Source organism: Microtus pennsylvanicus, chromosome 2 (genome assembly GCF_037038515.1).
Source record: "Microtus pennsylvanicus isolate mMicPen1 chromosome 2, mMicPen1.hap1, whole genome shotgun sequence".
NCBI lineage: Eukaryota > Metazoa > Chordata > Mammalia > Rodentia > Cricetidae > Microtus > Microtus pennsylvanicus.
Window position 1 is genome coordinate 23,907,471 of NC_134580.1, and position 17,228 is coordinate 23,924,698.

Here is a 17,228-nt window from a genome sequence, read left to right on the forward strand (position 1 = left end):
ATAGTGAGACCCAGAGCCAATCTACATTCACTCAGTAAAAGCAAAGCTCCTTCCCTGCTGCCTTCCCAAAATGCTGTACTAAAACCTGGGGTGGATATGAGGTTCCCTTAAGTTTTAACAAGGGGAAAAGGTGATAACAAGCTGGGAATGTCCAATATGATCGCAGTTTCTAGGAAAAGGCTAAGCAGTTTGTCCTGCCGACAGGTTTTCTCTGCTCAGACTCACATAAAGTTCACTCCAAACTGAAGTTCTGTTTTCTAAGACATAAAATTCTTGAAAGGTCAAGTTGGGTACTCAAAGACAAAAATGGAGTAATTATCTAATTAACTCAATTAGCTAGCCTCCCTAATTAAGATTTCAGGGTTTTTTTTTTAAGGTAGCTTTTAAAAAAGAGCCATGACCTGCATCATTTCCACAAATTCCCTTTTCATTTTACCTGAGAAAATGTGTTATTTTTTTAAAATAAGTTTATGAATGTAATATCAAAGATTTTTCCATGCAGTGCTTTAGGGGAGGGGCCGGCTTTGACTGGTGCCTTTCAGTTTTCTCGACTGTTCTCAGCATTTTAGCAGAGTGCTGAAACAGCCTATTAAACCGTTTACTACATGTGAGAAGGGCACCAGGCGGATGATGGCTTCCACATTGCAGCGAGGAGTCAAGGCTAAATCTGAGGAAAACCCGAGTCGGCACGAAACAAATGAATCAGACTGTGCGTGGAGAAGGCCTTCCCCTGGCTTAGCTACAGATGCGCTGCCCTGATCCTGGGCTCCGGGAGGAAGCGAAGTCAACGCTGTGGAGCAACCATGGCAGCCACCAGTTTCATCACTTGTTAAATTTTTAGTATAAACCGACTTTTGGCTGTCCAAGCGGAAACTTGACACAAGTTTACTTGAGCGGTTCATTTTCTTTCTCTCCCTTTTCGTTGCTGCAATGGAAAATAATTTAGCAACTTGAACATAAACACTTATTATTTTAAAAAAAAAGAAAACCTAGTAAATTCCTCTAGTAAGAGGGCCCTTCAGATGTAAAGCTCATTAGCCGGACCCTGGTCATCACGGCTGTTTTTGTGGAATTTTTTATGGACAGCAAGATCCCACCACGTTATTAGTGACTGCTTATGTGAATGAACATTATAAACAGGAAAATGAGATAGTCATTTCGGGGTTATAACTAATAATGTGATACAGCGTCATTTATTAAAAACACATGCGGGACCTCTCGATGGTCTCAGGAGGCCAGCATCAGGAGGACAGAGGAGTCAAGGGCAGCGTGGTCTTTTCTTGATCTGAACAGCACTGATCTTTCAAGCCATGTGTTTATTTATTTTTTACCAACACAAACACAGGGCTTTAAGCCCTGGGGGATGAGCATCATTTATAACAGCGATGCAGAGTGCATAGAGTGTGAAGGACTGAGAGCTACGGAGAGAAAGCGGGACCTGCTTAAAATAATCATTGGAGCTCTTGAGAGAAGGACGTGCTCCATTTAACTGGCCTGACGCTTTTTTTTTTCCTATTTATTAAACTGGCCCAAACTTCTATGTGTTAGAGACTCTTTTAAAACACCCCTATACAATAAGTACACTGCAGTGTCATGTGTACCCGCGCATGCCGGGACATCCCTATCACGTGAAACTTTGTGTCTATTTCCACACACCTGAGCAGTAGCACTGGCAACTTTCTAAAGTAAAAGACATCAAGAGGGAGCAAGGGAAACCAAGTGCGAGACACCATGAATAAACAAAGGTGCCCCGAGATGGGATTTTCAGCATCTGGGTTTGTGTCTCCTCCAGACATTCTTGCCTGCCACTCTGATATCTGGTGATAAATGCTGCCTTAATTTGCACAAGTGCTCAGTCGCCCTCACAGAGGACCACCTTGAAGGAAGAGTAAAAGGTTTCGTCATGGTTCCTCTCTCACTATTCAAATTCAATGCCTTCTAGTTAAATCTACAATTAATAGGTCACTGCCAAAATAGCAGTGTATCCGTCCTGGTTAATAAACAATCGCCACAGTTGATAATGGGCCCTGTGTATTCAGCGAGCCCCTGTATACAGTCAGCTCAGGCACTAAATCCCCTTTCAGGTGGACAGGGCTATATGGGAATATGAGCTGGAATGAGTCTATAAAAGTCAGTTCCATTCAGCGCTTTAGTTTTCAGTGAAGGGCTTTAAATGGTGTCCAGAAATTCACTTGGAATGCGAAGCCGGAGAAAAAGGCTGACACACAGAGCCTGGCTTTATGACCACACAAAAGGACAAATGACCCTTGCCCAAGCCCTCTCGCTGTGAAATGGTCCCTAAAGTTCATCTGCAGAGTGAAAAATCGTGGTGAGGTCGCGTGTGGATGAGCCCAGCAAAAGTGAGGATTGGTCACGGGTCTGTCACCCATTGTAGCCACGTCCCAGCCATGTAAAGGGCTCTGTGGGAAAGTACCGGCCCCCTAAAGAGACGTTCAGAAGCCCGCAGCTCATTAAACCCCAGCATTTGCTGCCTCGCTTGTCGGGAGTCATTTTGTGGGGCAACTGCTCTCCTGAAATATCCATAAAACACAAGAACACATAAGAGGCCGGGGGGTGGAAACAGTCACGGGGCTGTGGCTTGGGACTGGCCCTCACTCCACCCTTACCTGGCGTAGCTGTGTACCTGTGTGTCTCCTTGGGCCTCCACTGCCTGGCTCACTCTACAGCTCACCCTCCGCCTGTAGATTTTACCGACACCCCCAAGACACCTGCATGCAACACGCTGCTCTGTTTGGTTTCTCCTCTTCTTTCCCAGACACAAACGTATTTTTCTTTCAGAACGTTTAGAGACCAGTTCCCTGAAAACATTCCCTACAAGCCTGCTGACTTTCTTTAGGAAGATAGACAATATTTTACCCCGTCTTTATGATCTCCAGTTTCTAACTCTTTTCTAGACCTGTGACTGACTGAGTCATTTGAAGCCGAATGGAAGCAGCGCACAGCGCATTCTTTACCCACTTTCCTTTGCCCTCTTCTTTAACCGAGTGCGGTACAGACTTCAGAAAGAGCCAAACTGGTCCCTCTACGATCTTTTATACCAAATGGAAAACAAGCCCTTGCCTTGGCGTGTCAGCTCCGGGCTTAGGGTCGCCGAAAACCCTCTCACAATCGCTCACTGTGCCGAGGTTTGATAATCTCTGGAAACCTCCTGAATAGGGTCGCTGTGATTTTTAGTGAGGCATTAGCTCCTTGCCACTGCACTGCCAATTAGCTTCCCTGAGCACATTAAATCCTGCTGCTTTGGTTTACAGAATAACTGAGGCATTGCTGATGAAGCATTAAAACTTACTTGAAAAAGCTGTGGGGGAGGCAGGGCGCCTGCAGGACCCACCGCAGCAGGCAGAGTAGAATGGCTGGGCGCTCAGAAGGAAGGGTTTGGAAGGCACTGCGGAGAAAGCATTGATCTCATTGATTAACCGTTCCATTTACACAATCTCCAAACCTCCAGCTTTCCCCAAGGCCCTGAGTAAACGCACTCCATTGCCGAACCTTACCTCGGTTCTAACCTGAAGTCAAAGTCATTTTGAAGTGTCAAAGTTCTTGCCAAGTACTTTCCTTGGGATTTGCAGGATGCGGTGGAAAGACCCAAGGCAGTGTGGTTGTAATTACAAATAATGAACAGTGGCTGTTCTTTTATACAAGGCACACTGGAGCGATGTGCAAGGAGCATCTGCAATGACGGACACGAAGGCATCTGCTCTGGCCAATGGGACAGCTTCTGGCCAAGTGTAATCGCCAAGCTCAAATATGGCTAGCACGAGCAGGTACTACATCTTCAGATCAAATTAATTTGAATTTCAAGAGGCTCTTGCGGCTAAGAATTACAATATTAATTGGCATGGTTTCCAAACATTCTACTTACCAAGAAACAACCTAAGTGCCTATTTTTTTAAGAGATTATATCACATCCATGTTCGTTTTTACGTGATATGAAAGGTGAAGTTAACTGGATTCCCAAGATGGTAAGAGCTAACTACTGAACAGTTCCTCAGTAGAAGTATTGCTTTTGATCTTGGTCACTTGTTTGAAAGTATGTAAAAACAAAAGGGAAATTTAGTTGCCTGGAAGCATGTTCACACCGTAGCGAGTCATCCCTAACTCTTTTCTGCTCAGTTTACACAGCACATGCTTCATAAGCTGCTAAGAGATGGTCGTGGGATCAGGCACGTTTGGGAGGAGGCTGAATTGAGTGTCTAAACAGTCATGAGGGATTATTATGAGTAGTAGTAGTAGTAGTAGTGTTCTGACATTTTGACTACACTATCCCAGACATCATAATCACCTTATGTGAATATAATATTTAAGAAAAATTTGAACTCCATTCCTAACTCCACAGAAAAAGAGCTATGAAAGCTATTGTAGACTCTAATAGTTATTATTATTGAGAACTAAGTGCCAAGTCTGGTTAAAGGACATCTACAAACCATGTCCTTTAACAAAGTGCATTTAGTCCAGTATAAATACAAGGTCACCATCTCCTGAAGGTAAGCACCTGCTTTTACCCTGACGTACGTAGCAGCATTACCTGACATAAAGAATCAAATTTTTAAGGATTGAATCAATGGTCTTTAAAACAAAGAACAGGAACTCTTCCTGGTATTCTACAAAAATGGGGACAAAACAGTAACTTTATTCTGCTCACCAGAACACACTCGAATATGGTATCTTTTGAGATTGATAACCTTGAGATCTAAATCTCAATATGAAAATAAAGATTTTTTTATTATTTTCTCTTGTCATCATGTGGCAATATCTTTCCCTTTCTGGATCACACCAGAAAGTCTTATGTTGATGACTATACACCCTTTTAAAAACCACAGAATTTTCAGGCTTTCACTCTTACCAGCCAGAGCAGCGTGTATTTTTTTTGAACAAATTTCTTTCAAAGGTATGATAAAACAAAAAGATTGCCCCCCCAAAACATACTTATGGTATTTGTAGAATCCTGAAGGCGGGGGCTGTAAAATTGTAAACTAGTTAGAAATCAGTACCTATCCCTCCTATCACACAATGCTGAGATCTCAATGTCTCTACTTTTTAAATAAAATTCTAAAAGAAAATAAAGTGTTTGTAACTAAGCAAAGACATGAAATGACAAATTATTTTGATTTTTCAACATCATAAAAAATAACTTCATTACTCTTACAAATTGTTCCAGTGTTGACCATAAAGCATCACAGAAACAATAAATATTTTTACATTTTGTATTATAAGAGAAGTACATGAAATCTTCATGTGGTCACCTACACAAGACCTGCATAGTGACACCAGCTGGCATTCCAACATGGATGGGGAAAATGCAGGCAACTGGCAGCCACTGAGAGAGAATCGGGCTTCTCTAGGGACATGCTGTCCAATCCCGTGGCCATTCGTAAAGACTCACACACGAGCAGCACTGAAGGGACTCAGCATATGTGTGTGAACATATCACAGTAGTTAAAGAAGTCATGAGATTTAGAGGTAAAGAGGAGGCGTGGGAGCAGTTGAAGACAAAGAGTATGGGCTGGGATGATGTAATGATGCAAATAGAGTAGCCATGAATGAAATTTTCAAAAAACTTTTTTTAAAGTAGATAACATCACGACTACCACTATGCATATATGAAGTACTTTGAAAATGGCAATGTATTTCTAGGTAGAAAATGGGCATCTTTGAGTTTGTTTCCAAACATTTCTATTAACTTACCACCTCTCCAAAATGAGCATACTTTACATAATTAATCATGGCTAGTGTGCCTTTAGGCTCTTCTTTATTTTTCGTAGGTCAAAAAAAGAAAGGAAGAAAAATTCAACAGCATTGCAATTACATGTATAAAATACAACATTTACTATGTGATCTGGAAGCATCAAAACTATGTATGAATGACCATCTGGGTTCTGCTCAAATACAGAACATGGAACAAAGTACTGCAAGGCATAAATAAAAAAAAAGTCTCCTGGTCTTAAGATATAGCCTTAACAATGGAAAAATAATGGGTTAAAGTACAATAGTTTATGTGAGACAAGACACCAATTAAACTCATGTGTGATAAATGTGAGTTGAAAGCATTTGACCTAATGTTAGACCAGAAACGGTCTAATTGAACAGTCTGCTACACTGCCATGCGTTGCTCCATTTGAAACTTGTAAACAAAATAACACCAGAATGTGTAATTACAGAAGTATAATCAAAATCCACAGTAGTGATTCTAACTGGGGCAATAGAAACTGGCTTTTATGCTGCGACATGACTCGGCTGGCGGGTCTATTGTGCAGGGTGTTCTCGCCATTCTGATCACCTCTCAGACACACTGACTTAGCTGGAGATTAGTCAGCTCTTGATTGCTATACATAAACACACCTTATTTAAACTGGTTTATGTGGAAATTGCTGTGAAATTCCAATTAAGTGCTCTTTTTCCACCTCTGACAGAAGTCAAGTGCCAATCCATCTGCGTGTGCGATGGCGGGAGAGCTGAACGGTCATGGGCAGCATTGAAAATAACACCCAGAGTTGAAAATAGACATTATGCCTTTCATATCTGTAAGCAGCATGCTTTTTATTTTGAAGTCGTGAATAAAGAGCAAACTGGGGCTGATGAGAGCCAGTGTTAGGCCGGCAGATGTGTGAAAACCTTTAAGCCCTCAGCAACTGCTTTGAAGATGCTCTTAAAAAGGCAAGCAAAGAGCAACTTGGTCCTCAATAAACATTTCCGATTCAGCCACCGAAGGCTGGATGCCGTTAGTTCACCATTTATCACAGCAGGCTCCCTGGCTGGTCACCACAGTGATGGTGTTTGCAGAGTACTTGTCCTGTGCGGGCCCTGGACAGGTCATGAATGTAGCACATTCTCTCTCCACTTATCGACACGGGACTTCAAAGGGACAGTCTTCTGGAATGTGACTGAATCCTTTCAAAAATGCTAAAAATGAGCAAGATAAATCGTCTTGATCTTCACATAAGGACCGATTACTACTTAGGAGGGTAGGGATGTGAGCAGTTACTAGCTAAGAGCTGGAGTCTAGAAAATGCTATTATTGCCAGGATTCCTATGAGAAAAAGCAAATGGCCTGGGGTCCAGCAGTACAGCAGTCAGACTGTGCCTCGGTGGGATGTTTCTGATTCCACAGCACACTGACACACCTGCTTCTACAGGGGACTTATGTAATAAACAAAATAAAATAAACTTTTTGGAATAAAATGAACTGACATCTACCTACATCCTAAAAGTCAAAGCTACACATTCACACACAAAACTCACGAGTCTTCTTTACACACTCTTTTTTTATTAATTAAATTTATTTATTTTATTTACATCAGGACCACAGTTTCTTCTCCAGCCTCTCCTCCACACTTTTTTTCTGCTCATTTGAAGAAACAAACTTACCACAAAGACTAACTACTTTCAGTGTTTAGTTAAGCGATCACAGCTGGTTTAATGATGAAGCACCCCCTTAAGAGAAAACACTATACATACATGGACTCAGCATGAAGCACCTCACAGTCTAAGACAACTATAAGCCCCACCACAGAAAAACAACTTTCAAACTTTCATTGTCTAGAGCGTTCCATTTTAATTGTTTTTTTGGCTATTTTCATTCTTTGTTACTGATAGAGAACAACAACGTCCATCTAAAATGGTGCAAAAGCAGTCCCTGCAAGATGAGGTATCGACTGAGTTATGATGATGCTTCAGAGAACAAGGATAAAAGTTCAGACGAACCTGGGGAGCCAGTCACAATCTGTGTGGACTGCATGTGCCCTTGAGAAGAAGCAGGGGGGGGGGGGGGGAATCACATACTAAGCCAAAATGTAAAATCAACCAAACAAAAACTTGTAGAAAAAGCATAATGGAGAATTAAATTTCCAAAGTTTTTATGACATCTTTCAAGTGCCAGGTTCTTAGGCACTTGGAATAAAAAGAACCCTTCACTGCGACTTGAAAATAGCACCCAGTTGAAGAGACTGTCTAGACGAGGGCGGACCCAAAGACAAAGCAGTAAAGGATGGCAAATCTGCCAGAAGCAGTCGGACCTAATAACTACCCATCCTATAACGTGGGTGTTGTCACCCAGCCCATGTGAACCAATCCATCCATGTGATCTGGTTGCAAACTTAGCCTTCACTCTGCGGGGAAATCAGAAAGTCCATCCCTTACCTTTCTGGTGGTCAGGAAACAACAGAAGTGAACATTTTGGGGTTTGCCTCAAGTCTTTTACAGGCAGAAGACAGCAGGTCTTCATGTATGAGGATGGCTCCTGAGAAGATAACTCCAGTGAAATGCTACCTGCTTGATTCGGCCCCTTAAATCCATGCCAGCTGTGACCTGTATTCTAGCAAGTCTCTGCTGTCTCGCCATGGTCAATTACCCAGATCCAAGAAAATGAGCTGAATTTGAGGGAGCATCTTGTCCTTTATAGAACAAAGTAGGTGTCGCATAGGCGAATACTATTGAACAATGACATCTGAAGCTCTCAGAAGGCCACCTCTGTGCAATCATCCTGAACTCCAGCTATTTAGCACTCTGGGATCGATCCTTACACCAGTCTACTGCAGAAGCTGGGTCCATCAGGAACCACACGATCCCTCTTGGCCGGTTTTAAATGGCCGCAGTGGTCTGATGGACTTTCTACTGCTGAGAAGTGGAGGCTTTGTTCATTCATCTCTGGAACATCAGATGGTCTTGGTGACTTTCTCAATCATGCTTCCAGCAGGGCTGTGTTTTAGAACTTTCCTGTTGAGTTTAGTGAGAGACTCTAGCAGGTCCAGAGCTCCCAAACCATGTGGGCTTGTTTTCAGAAGTCTCCCACGCATGTAGAGCCCAGAAACCATGCCATTAAAAGGACAAGATATGAAAGAATCCAAATCTTGATGAAAAGCTCCAACTGAGCACCCAGCCACCAGTCAATGTCAACTGCCAGTCATGTGGATGGCACCTTGGACATGCCACTCATGGAGCATGACATCCAGCCACAACCTCGGGACAGTCCCATGGGCATCCAGCACAACCTTGGGAGAAACTCTCAGCTGAGCTCAGACCACAGAAGGAAGGAAAATGAGTAACTGGCATTTGTTTGTTTGTTTGCTTTCTTGCTTGCTTGTTTCTAATCTACAAAACGCTGACATGGGCTCTTATAGTATTTTACCTATGCTAAACTAGAGGAAACATCTTTCACCTCTTTTTCTGTTTCTTACCAAACGGCTTTTGAGGCACTTGCTTGAGACCTCTGCTCTGACTTTGAACCATTCTGGAGTACACAATTAGCAACACGAAGCACTTGAATCTAGACCTTAAAATCACAGGCAGTTGCTTAGGGCTCAAACAATGATACAACACATTAAAATAATCACCCAGCTTGCCATTTATGCCTTGAATGAAGGATTGACAAATGTTCATAGACCTGAAAGTAAATATTCTGGACTTTATGAGTCACGTAGCATCTACAACAACCATTGGGTTTCTATCTGTAAGGCAAAGCACCTATAGAAAAGTCGTAAACTCATAGTGTGACACTGTCTGTCCTTTCAAGACATGCAGGACTTTCTGGACTTCAGACTCAGTGTAGTTACAGCGTTGTTGGATGCGCATAGATCCAGTTTGGGCTCATCCTTTAGAAATCTGCTTTCTTCTCTTGCCGAGGTACATGGCTTTGTCCAAAAGGAACTTACTCCAGTGCACATTTAGTTTAGAAAGTATTCAAGGTTTAAAGTTTTAAAAAAAAAAAAAAAACAAGAAATCTGGAGACTTCGGTAGGATTTGTAGAAACATATCACGCATTCTACTTAGAATGGCCACTTAGAATTAACAAAATTAAGGATGCCAAGATAGCAGCACACAAAACAGAAAGCCAAAAACACTGCCCTCTCAGGAACACTTACTTAAGAGCATACACAAAAGGCTCAACATTCATGGCTTTTTTCTTTCTTCCTTTTTTCCTTTCCTTTCCCTAGATACTATAGTTCTGAAACCAAGGTCTACAATCTTATGGCCGCTTTTTGATCTTTAACTTCAGAGAGAATTTTAGTGCCTAAGGTTTACTGTTCACATAACCCCCAGAAATATGCCCCTGATCTACTCACAACTAATAGCGGGTTGACAAAATGAATAATGCTATTAAAAAGGAAATGAGTTATGGCAGCCTTATATAAAGTGATGAATCGCTCAGCATTGCCAAGTTAAGTTCTGACTGGAGGCTAAAAGGAATGAAAGGTGGAGATTTCATTAAAAGTGGAAACATTACTGAAAGTAAAATAAAGTACATCGGAATAAAACATACAAGGGTCCAGCAGCTTATGTTATATATGAAGGCAAAAATCCAATTTCTTACTCAGAGTGTATAAAACAAAAGAATGATCTAATGAAGTCTGAAATGAAATCCCTAACAAGCATTCTGAGATAAAAATCATATTGTTTCATTTTGCCATTTCCCTTTTTATTTTTCTCGGCAAACGCCAGGTGCAATTGAATGAAAACAGGTTCATACTGACTTGAGAGTTGTGTACAGTGTGTGTCTACAGAGGTGTGGGGAAGTGCGAGTCAGAGAAACCTTTAAAGGTGGCCAATCAGATTTACAAGGAGGGAGGAGGAGATGAAGAAGAGTTGCCTATCCCAGACATGGTGGCACATGACTAATTTCAACACTCAGGAGGCTGAGGCCGGAGGAGCAAGAGTTCAAAGATATACATTTGTGCAAAATAGAAAAGTTCAAGCTAAAATAGAAAAAAAAAGCCAATCCAGAATGGGCTATGCTGTAAGATCCAGTTTTAAAATTGAAAATAAGATGAATTCTAAAGTTATAGATAATGTCAACAACACAAATTTGATAGTTGTAGTAGTCTGAATGTAATTGGCCCTCATTCTCTCATAGGGAGTGGCACTATTAGGAGGTGTGGTTTTGTTGGAGTGGGTATGGCCTTGTTGGAGGAAGTGCATCACTGTGGGGGAGGGCTTTGAGGTATCCTAGGCTCAGGATACCGTCCAGTGTCTCAGTTAACTTCCCACTGCCTGCAAGATGTAGGACTCTCAACTATTGCTCCAACACCACGTCTGCCTGCACACTACCATGCTCCCTGCCATGTTTTTCTTTATAATGTGCCATGGCTATAGTGTCTCTTCACAGCAATAGAATAAACACAGTAACTTAAAAGGCAGATGGCAGAATAAGTAATACTCTCTTGAAAAGAGGGGCACACTGGTTTAAACATTTTAAGAAAAATTTCCCTCGCGTGCAGGCTTTTGCATCCAAAGAATCAGAAAGAAATTTAGAATACAGTTACTAACCAGAAGTTATGCACAGACAGTAGACCTTTACTGACAAGCCTCCATCATTTCTACTTGGCTAAGAACAAACATCTTGCAGTAAACAGAGAGAAAGGAACCAGCACAGGAGGAGGAAGACAATGGAATCCGACATAAACGGATACAGAAGAGGGAGCTACAGCATCTGCCCAGCCCTGGGGAAAAGACAAAGGTTATCCTTGGCCATCCATGTTGCTGAGCACACGTGCCATTCTTATCTGGGGCAGTCGTGACCCTTCTGAATACTGTTTTGAAATCTATGTATTTAATAGTCAAAAAGTTCTGGGAATTCAAGTCATTGGACCTTTAACCCTGAAATCCCTGAAGTAGGAACTATATGGGAAGCAGAACTAACACTTGTCTGTCGCATTTATCACTACTGTGTTAGGAAATAGCAATGGCTATCCATACAAGTGTCCATTAAGATTCACTTGTTGGAGTTGGGTAGAGTGGTGGCCCATGCCTTTATTCCCAGCACTCGGGAGGCAGAGGCTGGTGGATATCTGTGAGTTTGAGACCAGCCTGGTCTCCAAGAGCTAGTTCCAGGACAGCCTCCAAAGCTACAGAAATAAAAAATAAAAATAAAAATAAAAAAGATTCACTGTCAGAGTGAAGTCATGCATCATGCATGTTCAGTCTCAAAACACACACACACACAAAGATTCGTTTGTCTGAGTAAAGTCACATATGTTCACTGATGGGAGGTACATAGGTTCTGAGGTTGGAGGCAACTCAAATGCACATGGACCGTTCCCAAGCCAGATGTTATTTTATAAAGAGTAAAGGACCTGTTAGGGCTACTCATCATAAAGACTGCCCCTTCAACCTAAAAGTGTTGATTAACTTGGAGGCTATGCAAAAAAGGGGGCTCAGAATTATTCATGGGTTGTATAAGTCATGTTTATGTTAACTACAAGGACATGTTAATCAGTTTACAAAATATGTAGACATACTAAGACTATGGCTCTGTTATTCCTGACAGAAGATACCAGAGGCAATGGCCAGAGCAAGGAACTTCTTCAGTGGGGCCATTTGGCTCATTCTGCATCTCATGCTCTTGTGGCTCTGGCTGTGGTCAGCATCATTAACAGTCCACCGTCCAAGGTTTCAATTGGCTAAAAATACAACTAGAGTACAGTTTAGCAATAAAATCTGATCCATCCTTTGCTGAACGCCTGAAACAGTTCTATGGAGTCATGGCGCTGGTGTGTCTCAAGGAAGGGAGAATAAAATACCATTCTGAATGCACGAGCCAAGTGCAAGGAGGCCAGACCAAGTTAAGAATTGGGAAATCAACAATTCTCTGGATGAAACAGTCAGAAAGCATCCTAAATGCGGACGGTAAGAGGTAGCCCCAGATGAGCGACAGAAAGATAGCAGCACCAATTTTGCTTTTCTGGGCTACACAATACAACATGTATGTTAAGACAACTTAGAGATGCTTACCTCCCTTACTCAGAATAAACATTTGCTTTCTGATCCCTTTAAATGCACGCAAGTGGATTTAATAAACAGCAAGCTACTTTTTAGAAAGTAAATGCTTTCTAAATATTTTTAAACAAGTATCATTAAGATGCGAAGTTATTTGTTACACTTAATTTTGAAGAGAATTGATGGCTCACCCATCAACCTGAAATTTCACTATAAAAAGACATGAATATTCTAATAGACAGTATTTTCTAAATGCTGAGGATAACGAACTCTGGGGATATCACCTTTAATATTTAGAATTTCACTTCCAAAGCCTCAGGATTCCCACTAATAATAAGTCGGAGACATCTTTCTTTCAGATAAATGGTAGAGGTGACTCTTTATTACCTGTTGTCAATAAGCATTAAGCCTTCAGAGATGCTCCTTTGGTGCTGACAGCTTATTGCACGGAGCCTCTCCCCAAAGTGTTCAAACTTGCTGATTTGGGGGGACAAGGCAATGAAGCTCCCCACTCACCCCTGGCCTGAAGAGATGGAGCCCTTGCCTGGTTGCATATTTCTTTCCTATTTCTTTCCCGGTTTACTCCCCTGGTTGGACTCTACAAGGTCTCCTTAGAGTCAACACAAAACAAACCCGAAGTAGCAGAATGAAGATTGGGGAGCTTTATTTTTTTCTCTTTCGGGAGTTCACACACATTTAAAGTGGCACTTAGGACGAGATTAGCAAGTGAAATAATTTTGTCATGGAAAACAATCGCCATGCCAACAGCAATCTTCTGGCCCACTATGAGGATTAAAGCAGCTAAGCACTGTGAAAATGACTGGACCCTGAGAACTGTAACTCCACAAGGGCAGAAATAGGCACTGCCTATTCAGTGACTGTGCCAATGCCTACAACAGAGCCCGACACATGACAGAGCTCAAGTTTTGCTAAATGAATGCGCTATGTGGTGCAATCGATAGTACATAACCAAAATAATGAAGTGATATGGAAATACAAACAGTGGAACAGATCATCGACGGTAGACAGTGTGATCTATATAAAGCAACTGTGGCAGTTTCTTGCAGGTTCATTTAGAGTAGACCACAAATTAAGGTTGACAAAAATAAATACAGTCAATTTGTTCAAACTATTTCAATCACATTTTATGACTCTTCCCCAAGTCAATACATAAAGGAAAGCCTCAGAACTTATGCTTAACGGTTTCAGATGTGAGTCAGTGGTAGGATGCTTGCCTATCACGCTTATAGCCCCAATTCAATCCCCACTCCTGACCGAAACCGAAACGAACTGAGACTTCAGTGGTTATTTCCCAAAGAGATCGATTGTTATCTTTGGGGAAGGAGGAACTAATTCCTCTAAGAACTCTACAGAATGTCAGTCATGGGCGTGCATGCACCTTGGTATAGCATTTGCTTGCACAGCATGGGCTAGACCATAAGGTCAGCCCCCAGTTGTGGGAGTGACATCAGCCACACCCCCTCACCTGATCTCCAGATGACCCTTAAAGCTACAATCACTTTACAGCTTGGCAACTGCTAGATGAAGGAGTTCCTGCGTTCACAGAGACAGGGTGGCACCCTTTAAAATGGAAGCAGTGTTCAGAAAACTGCATACTTTTGAGTGTAGATCCAGTTTTAAGCAGTATAGTTTTGGTCACGGATCTACAGAGTTCCCCCACACACGTTTAGATATTTTTCTAGCTTAAAAAGTGGATGCTTTCTTCACAAAAAATGCATTTTGAAACAAAATGTTCATATTAAAATTAACCTAGGGAAAAATGGAATCTTCATTGAGGATTGAATTTGGCAAAACATACATCTAAACTATAGTGGAGTATTTTAAATTATGCTCTCTTAATTACTTTAAAAAACTCATACTTTGCAATTGAACACTTGAATAAGTATACCAGAATTAATGCGTTCTTGTAAAATAAATAATGTTGGAAACCCCTTCTTCATTAATTACAATATTTGGAGTGAAATGAATATGTATATGAAATGATTTTGTGGGTTACTAAGCTATCCGTGCCAGTTTGCACTTAATTTTACACCTGAAAAGTCAACAAAGGTTACAAGTAAGTAATTTTGCATGCCCAAAAGTCAATCACCAGTAACTTAAGAATTCTTTAAAACTAACTTCTATGAACCCAATTCTAAACCTACAAATCACGAAATTGTCCTGAAAAAAAATACTATTTGTGTGACATTATTTACTTATTTGTGGTCATGTGAAACAGTCTCACACATTTCTAATATATAATATTTCAGAAAGAGCTGCATTCGCACCTCCTAGGCACACAAACACTTCCAAGGCACATAGACCTTGCCTTAGCTTGAGCTAGCTCCTCTCCCAGGGTGCAGAAGGTTTCCTCCACATTTAGGATCTACACCGCGTGAATGAGGCCGGTGTTGATAAGTTCATTTGTTCCATTCTGTCAGTAGCCATTCCTTGTGTAAGACCACGGCAGGTTCTAAACATGCTCAATTCTATAAAGCCATTAGCAGTAAATTTGATCTGGCAGTTTGCAGGGACAATAGAAACTGCTGAGAGGCGTGTTAGTCATCCGGGACAAACCCACAGGGATTAAAAGAATGAGTTAAGATCGTCTAAGGACGCAGCAAATAATAAAAATAATAATAACAATCCAGTTACTATTGGATCTCAGTTTCCCAATCGCTAGGAGATTTTGTTTACGTGTCAGGCTTCTGCTTTACTGTGTATTTAACTCAGCTGCCAACAGTCTCTCTCCCAGTCCCACTAGTTTGGTTTTATTCGGTAAAAATATAAATATCAATATTTATTTTTATATAATTAGTATAAATACAATATATTCAAATATTTAAAAAATCAGTTAAGTGGCCTTTTTTTCCCAGTAAATTCCTGTTTATAGGTGAACTTCCTACTTTAGCTTCCAATCCAGCAGTTGACCAGCTAGCTCATAACGATGCAAGCCCGCCTTCATCTTTACACCTCAAGAGATCCAAACTCTGAACATTATCCGAAGTCCAAAGTTCGCGAAACACTTGTCAAACCTTCAAACCCCCTTCAAGACAGCCTCAAAGTCCCTGGCGCTAAGTCCCAAGACTACTGCAGGATTTAGTGCTGACCTTGGGGACAAGAGCCAGCCTGCTAGAAATACGGAGAATCCCCAGTATCCCCGCTAGACCAAACTTCCCAGGTAGCCCAACCACCTGTTGAAGAAAAAGTCTAGGAAGGACAGAGTTGGATGGGTTGGAGAGAAAAGATACCAGAACTGGTGTCCCTTCCTGACTCCACAAGTGGCAAATGCACCCCAGCTCAGCCAGCTGCAGGGGATCAGCCACCCCGGCGAGCCGAGCTCTCACTGTGAACTGTGCCTGCGTGAGGCTCACTGGCTGAGACTACTTTGGCGCACGGGCTAGAGGCAGGGCTAACCTGGAGCTAAAGTACTCTTAGAGTTGAGGCTCCCCTGAAGCCAAGGCTTCCTTGGGTCGAGTCGAGGCTCCCCAGGGCTAAGGTTCCCCTGGATTAAGGCTCCCCTGGACTGGGGCTCTGCAGGGCTGAGGTTCCCCAGGGCTAAGACTCCCCTGGATCGAGCCTCCCCAGGGCTGAAGTTCCCCTGAGTCGAGGCTCCCCAGAGCTAAGGTTCCCCAGGGTTGAGGCTCCCCTGGACTAAGGCTCTCCGGAGCTGAGGTTTCCCAGAACTGAGGTTCCCCTTGACCAAAGCTCACCTGGGGTTGAGGGCTGGAAGGCACGGTCTCGGTCCGCTGGAGCACGGCTGGGCATCTGAAAGGCCCAGCGTGCACCATAGGGCCCGGCCGGGCACAGCTTGAGCGGCACTGGGCTAGCAGGCAGCGACCGCAGCTGCGGACACTCGGGACCCGGCGAGGGACGCAGGGGCGGGGGTGCGTGCGGGGGTCCGGCTCCTGCGCGCAGCAAGTTCTCGATCAGGAAACTCTTGCCCAGGCTGCCGAAGCCCGGCGCGGGGAGGCCGAGAAGTGCTGAGGACGCCACCACATCCCAGTAGGCTCCAGCCTGGGCCGCCACTGCGCTGGGCAGCATGATGCGCGCCCGCTGCCCGGGGAGCCGCGAGCAAGTGCGCGGGGAAGGGACCAGGACAGGACCGGGGCGGCGGGGTGCGTCCCTGGCCCTCAGTGGCACCTCTGGTAGAGTCCGGGAGCAGACTGCAGATTAGGACAGGGTTTTCACACCACGACGGAAGGTGTGTCCGGCCCATTCATTCATGTCATCCTGCCCACAAAGTGACAGATGCAGCCAACAATGAGGGCAGTGAGAGTCCGGGCTCCAGCGAGGGGAGGGGACTCTTGCCGAGGAGGTAGGTGGGCGTGGAGGGGACGGAAAGGGGCGCTGCCACTCTGCCTGCCAAGTCTTGACCCTGGTACTGCAGCCCTGGGCTCTCTGGTATTGGTTATCAGGAACTTTTAGGGGATATGAACTGGGTCGCTGGAGAGTGGAAAATGTTGACATGGGTACCAATGATACCATCGTTTGCAGGT

The 17,228-nt window shown here is 43.1% G+C and overlaps 1 protein-coding gene across 1 annotated transcript in view; it reads right to left on the bottom strand.

The window, feature by feature from the left end:
- Dbx2 (developing brain homeobox 2) overlaps nucleotides 1–17,011 on the bottom strand; it is a 32,193-nt gene extending 15,182 nt beyond the window's left edge. The window contains exons 1-2 of the mRNA XM_075960457.1: nucleotides 16,443–17,011; nucleotides 3,311–3,406 (exon numbers count right to left, since the gene is read on the bottom strand). Coding sequence (XP_075816572.1) covers nucleotides 3,311–3,406; nucleotides 16,443–16,773 — 427 coding nt within the window. The 5' untranslated portion in view covers nucleotides 16,774–17,011. The remainder of the gene's footprint in view (nucleotides 1–3,310; nucleotides 3,407–16,442) is intronic.
- Between the last annotated feature and the right edge of the window lie 217 nt (nucleotides 17,012–17,228).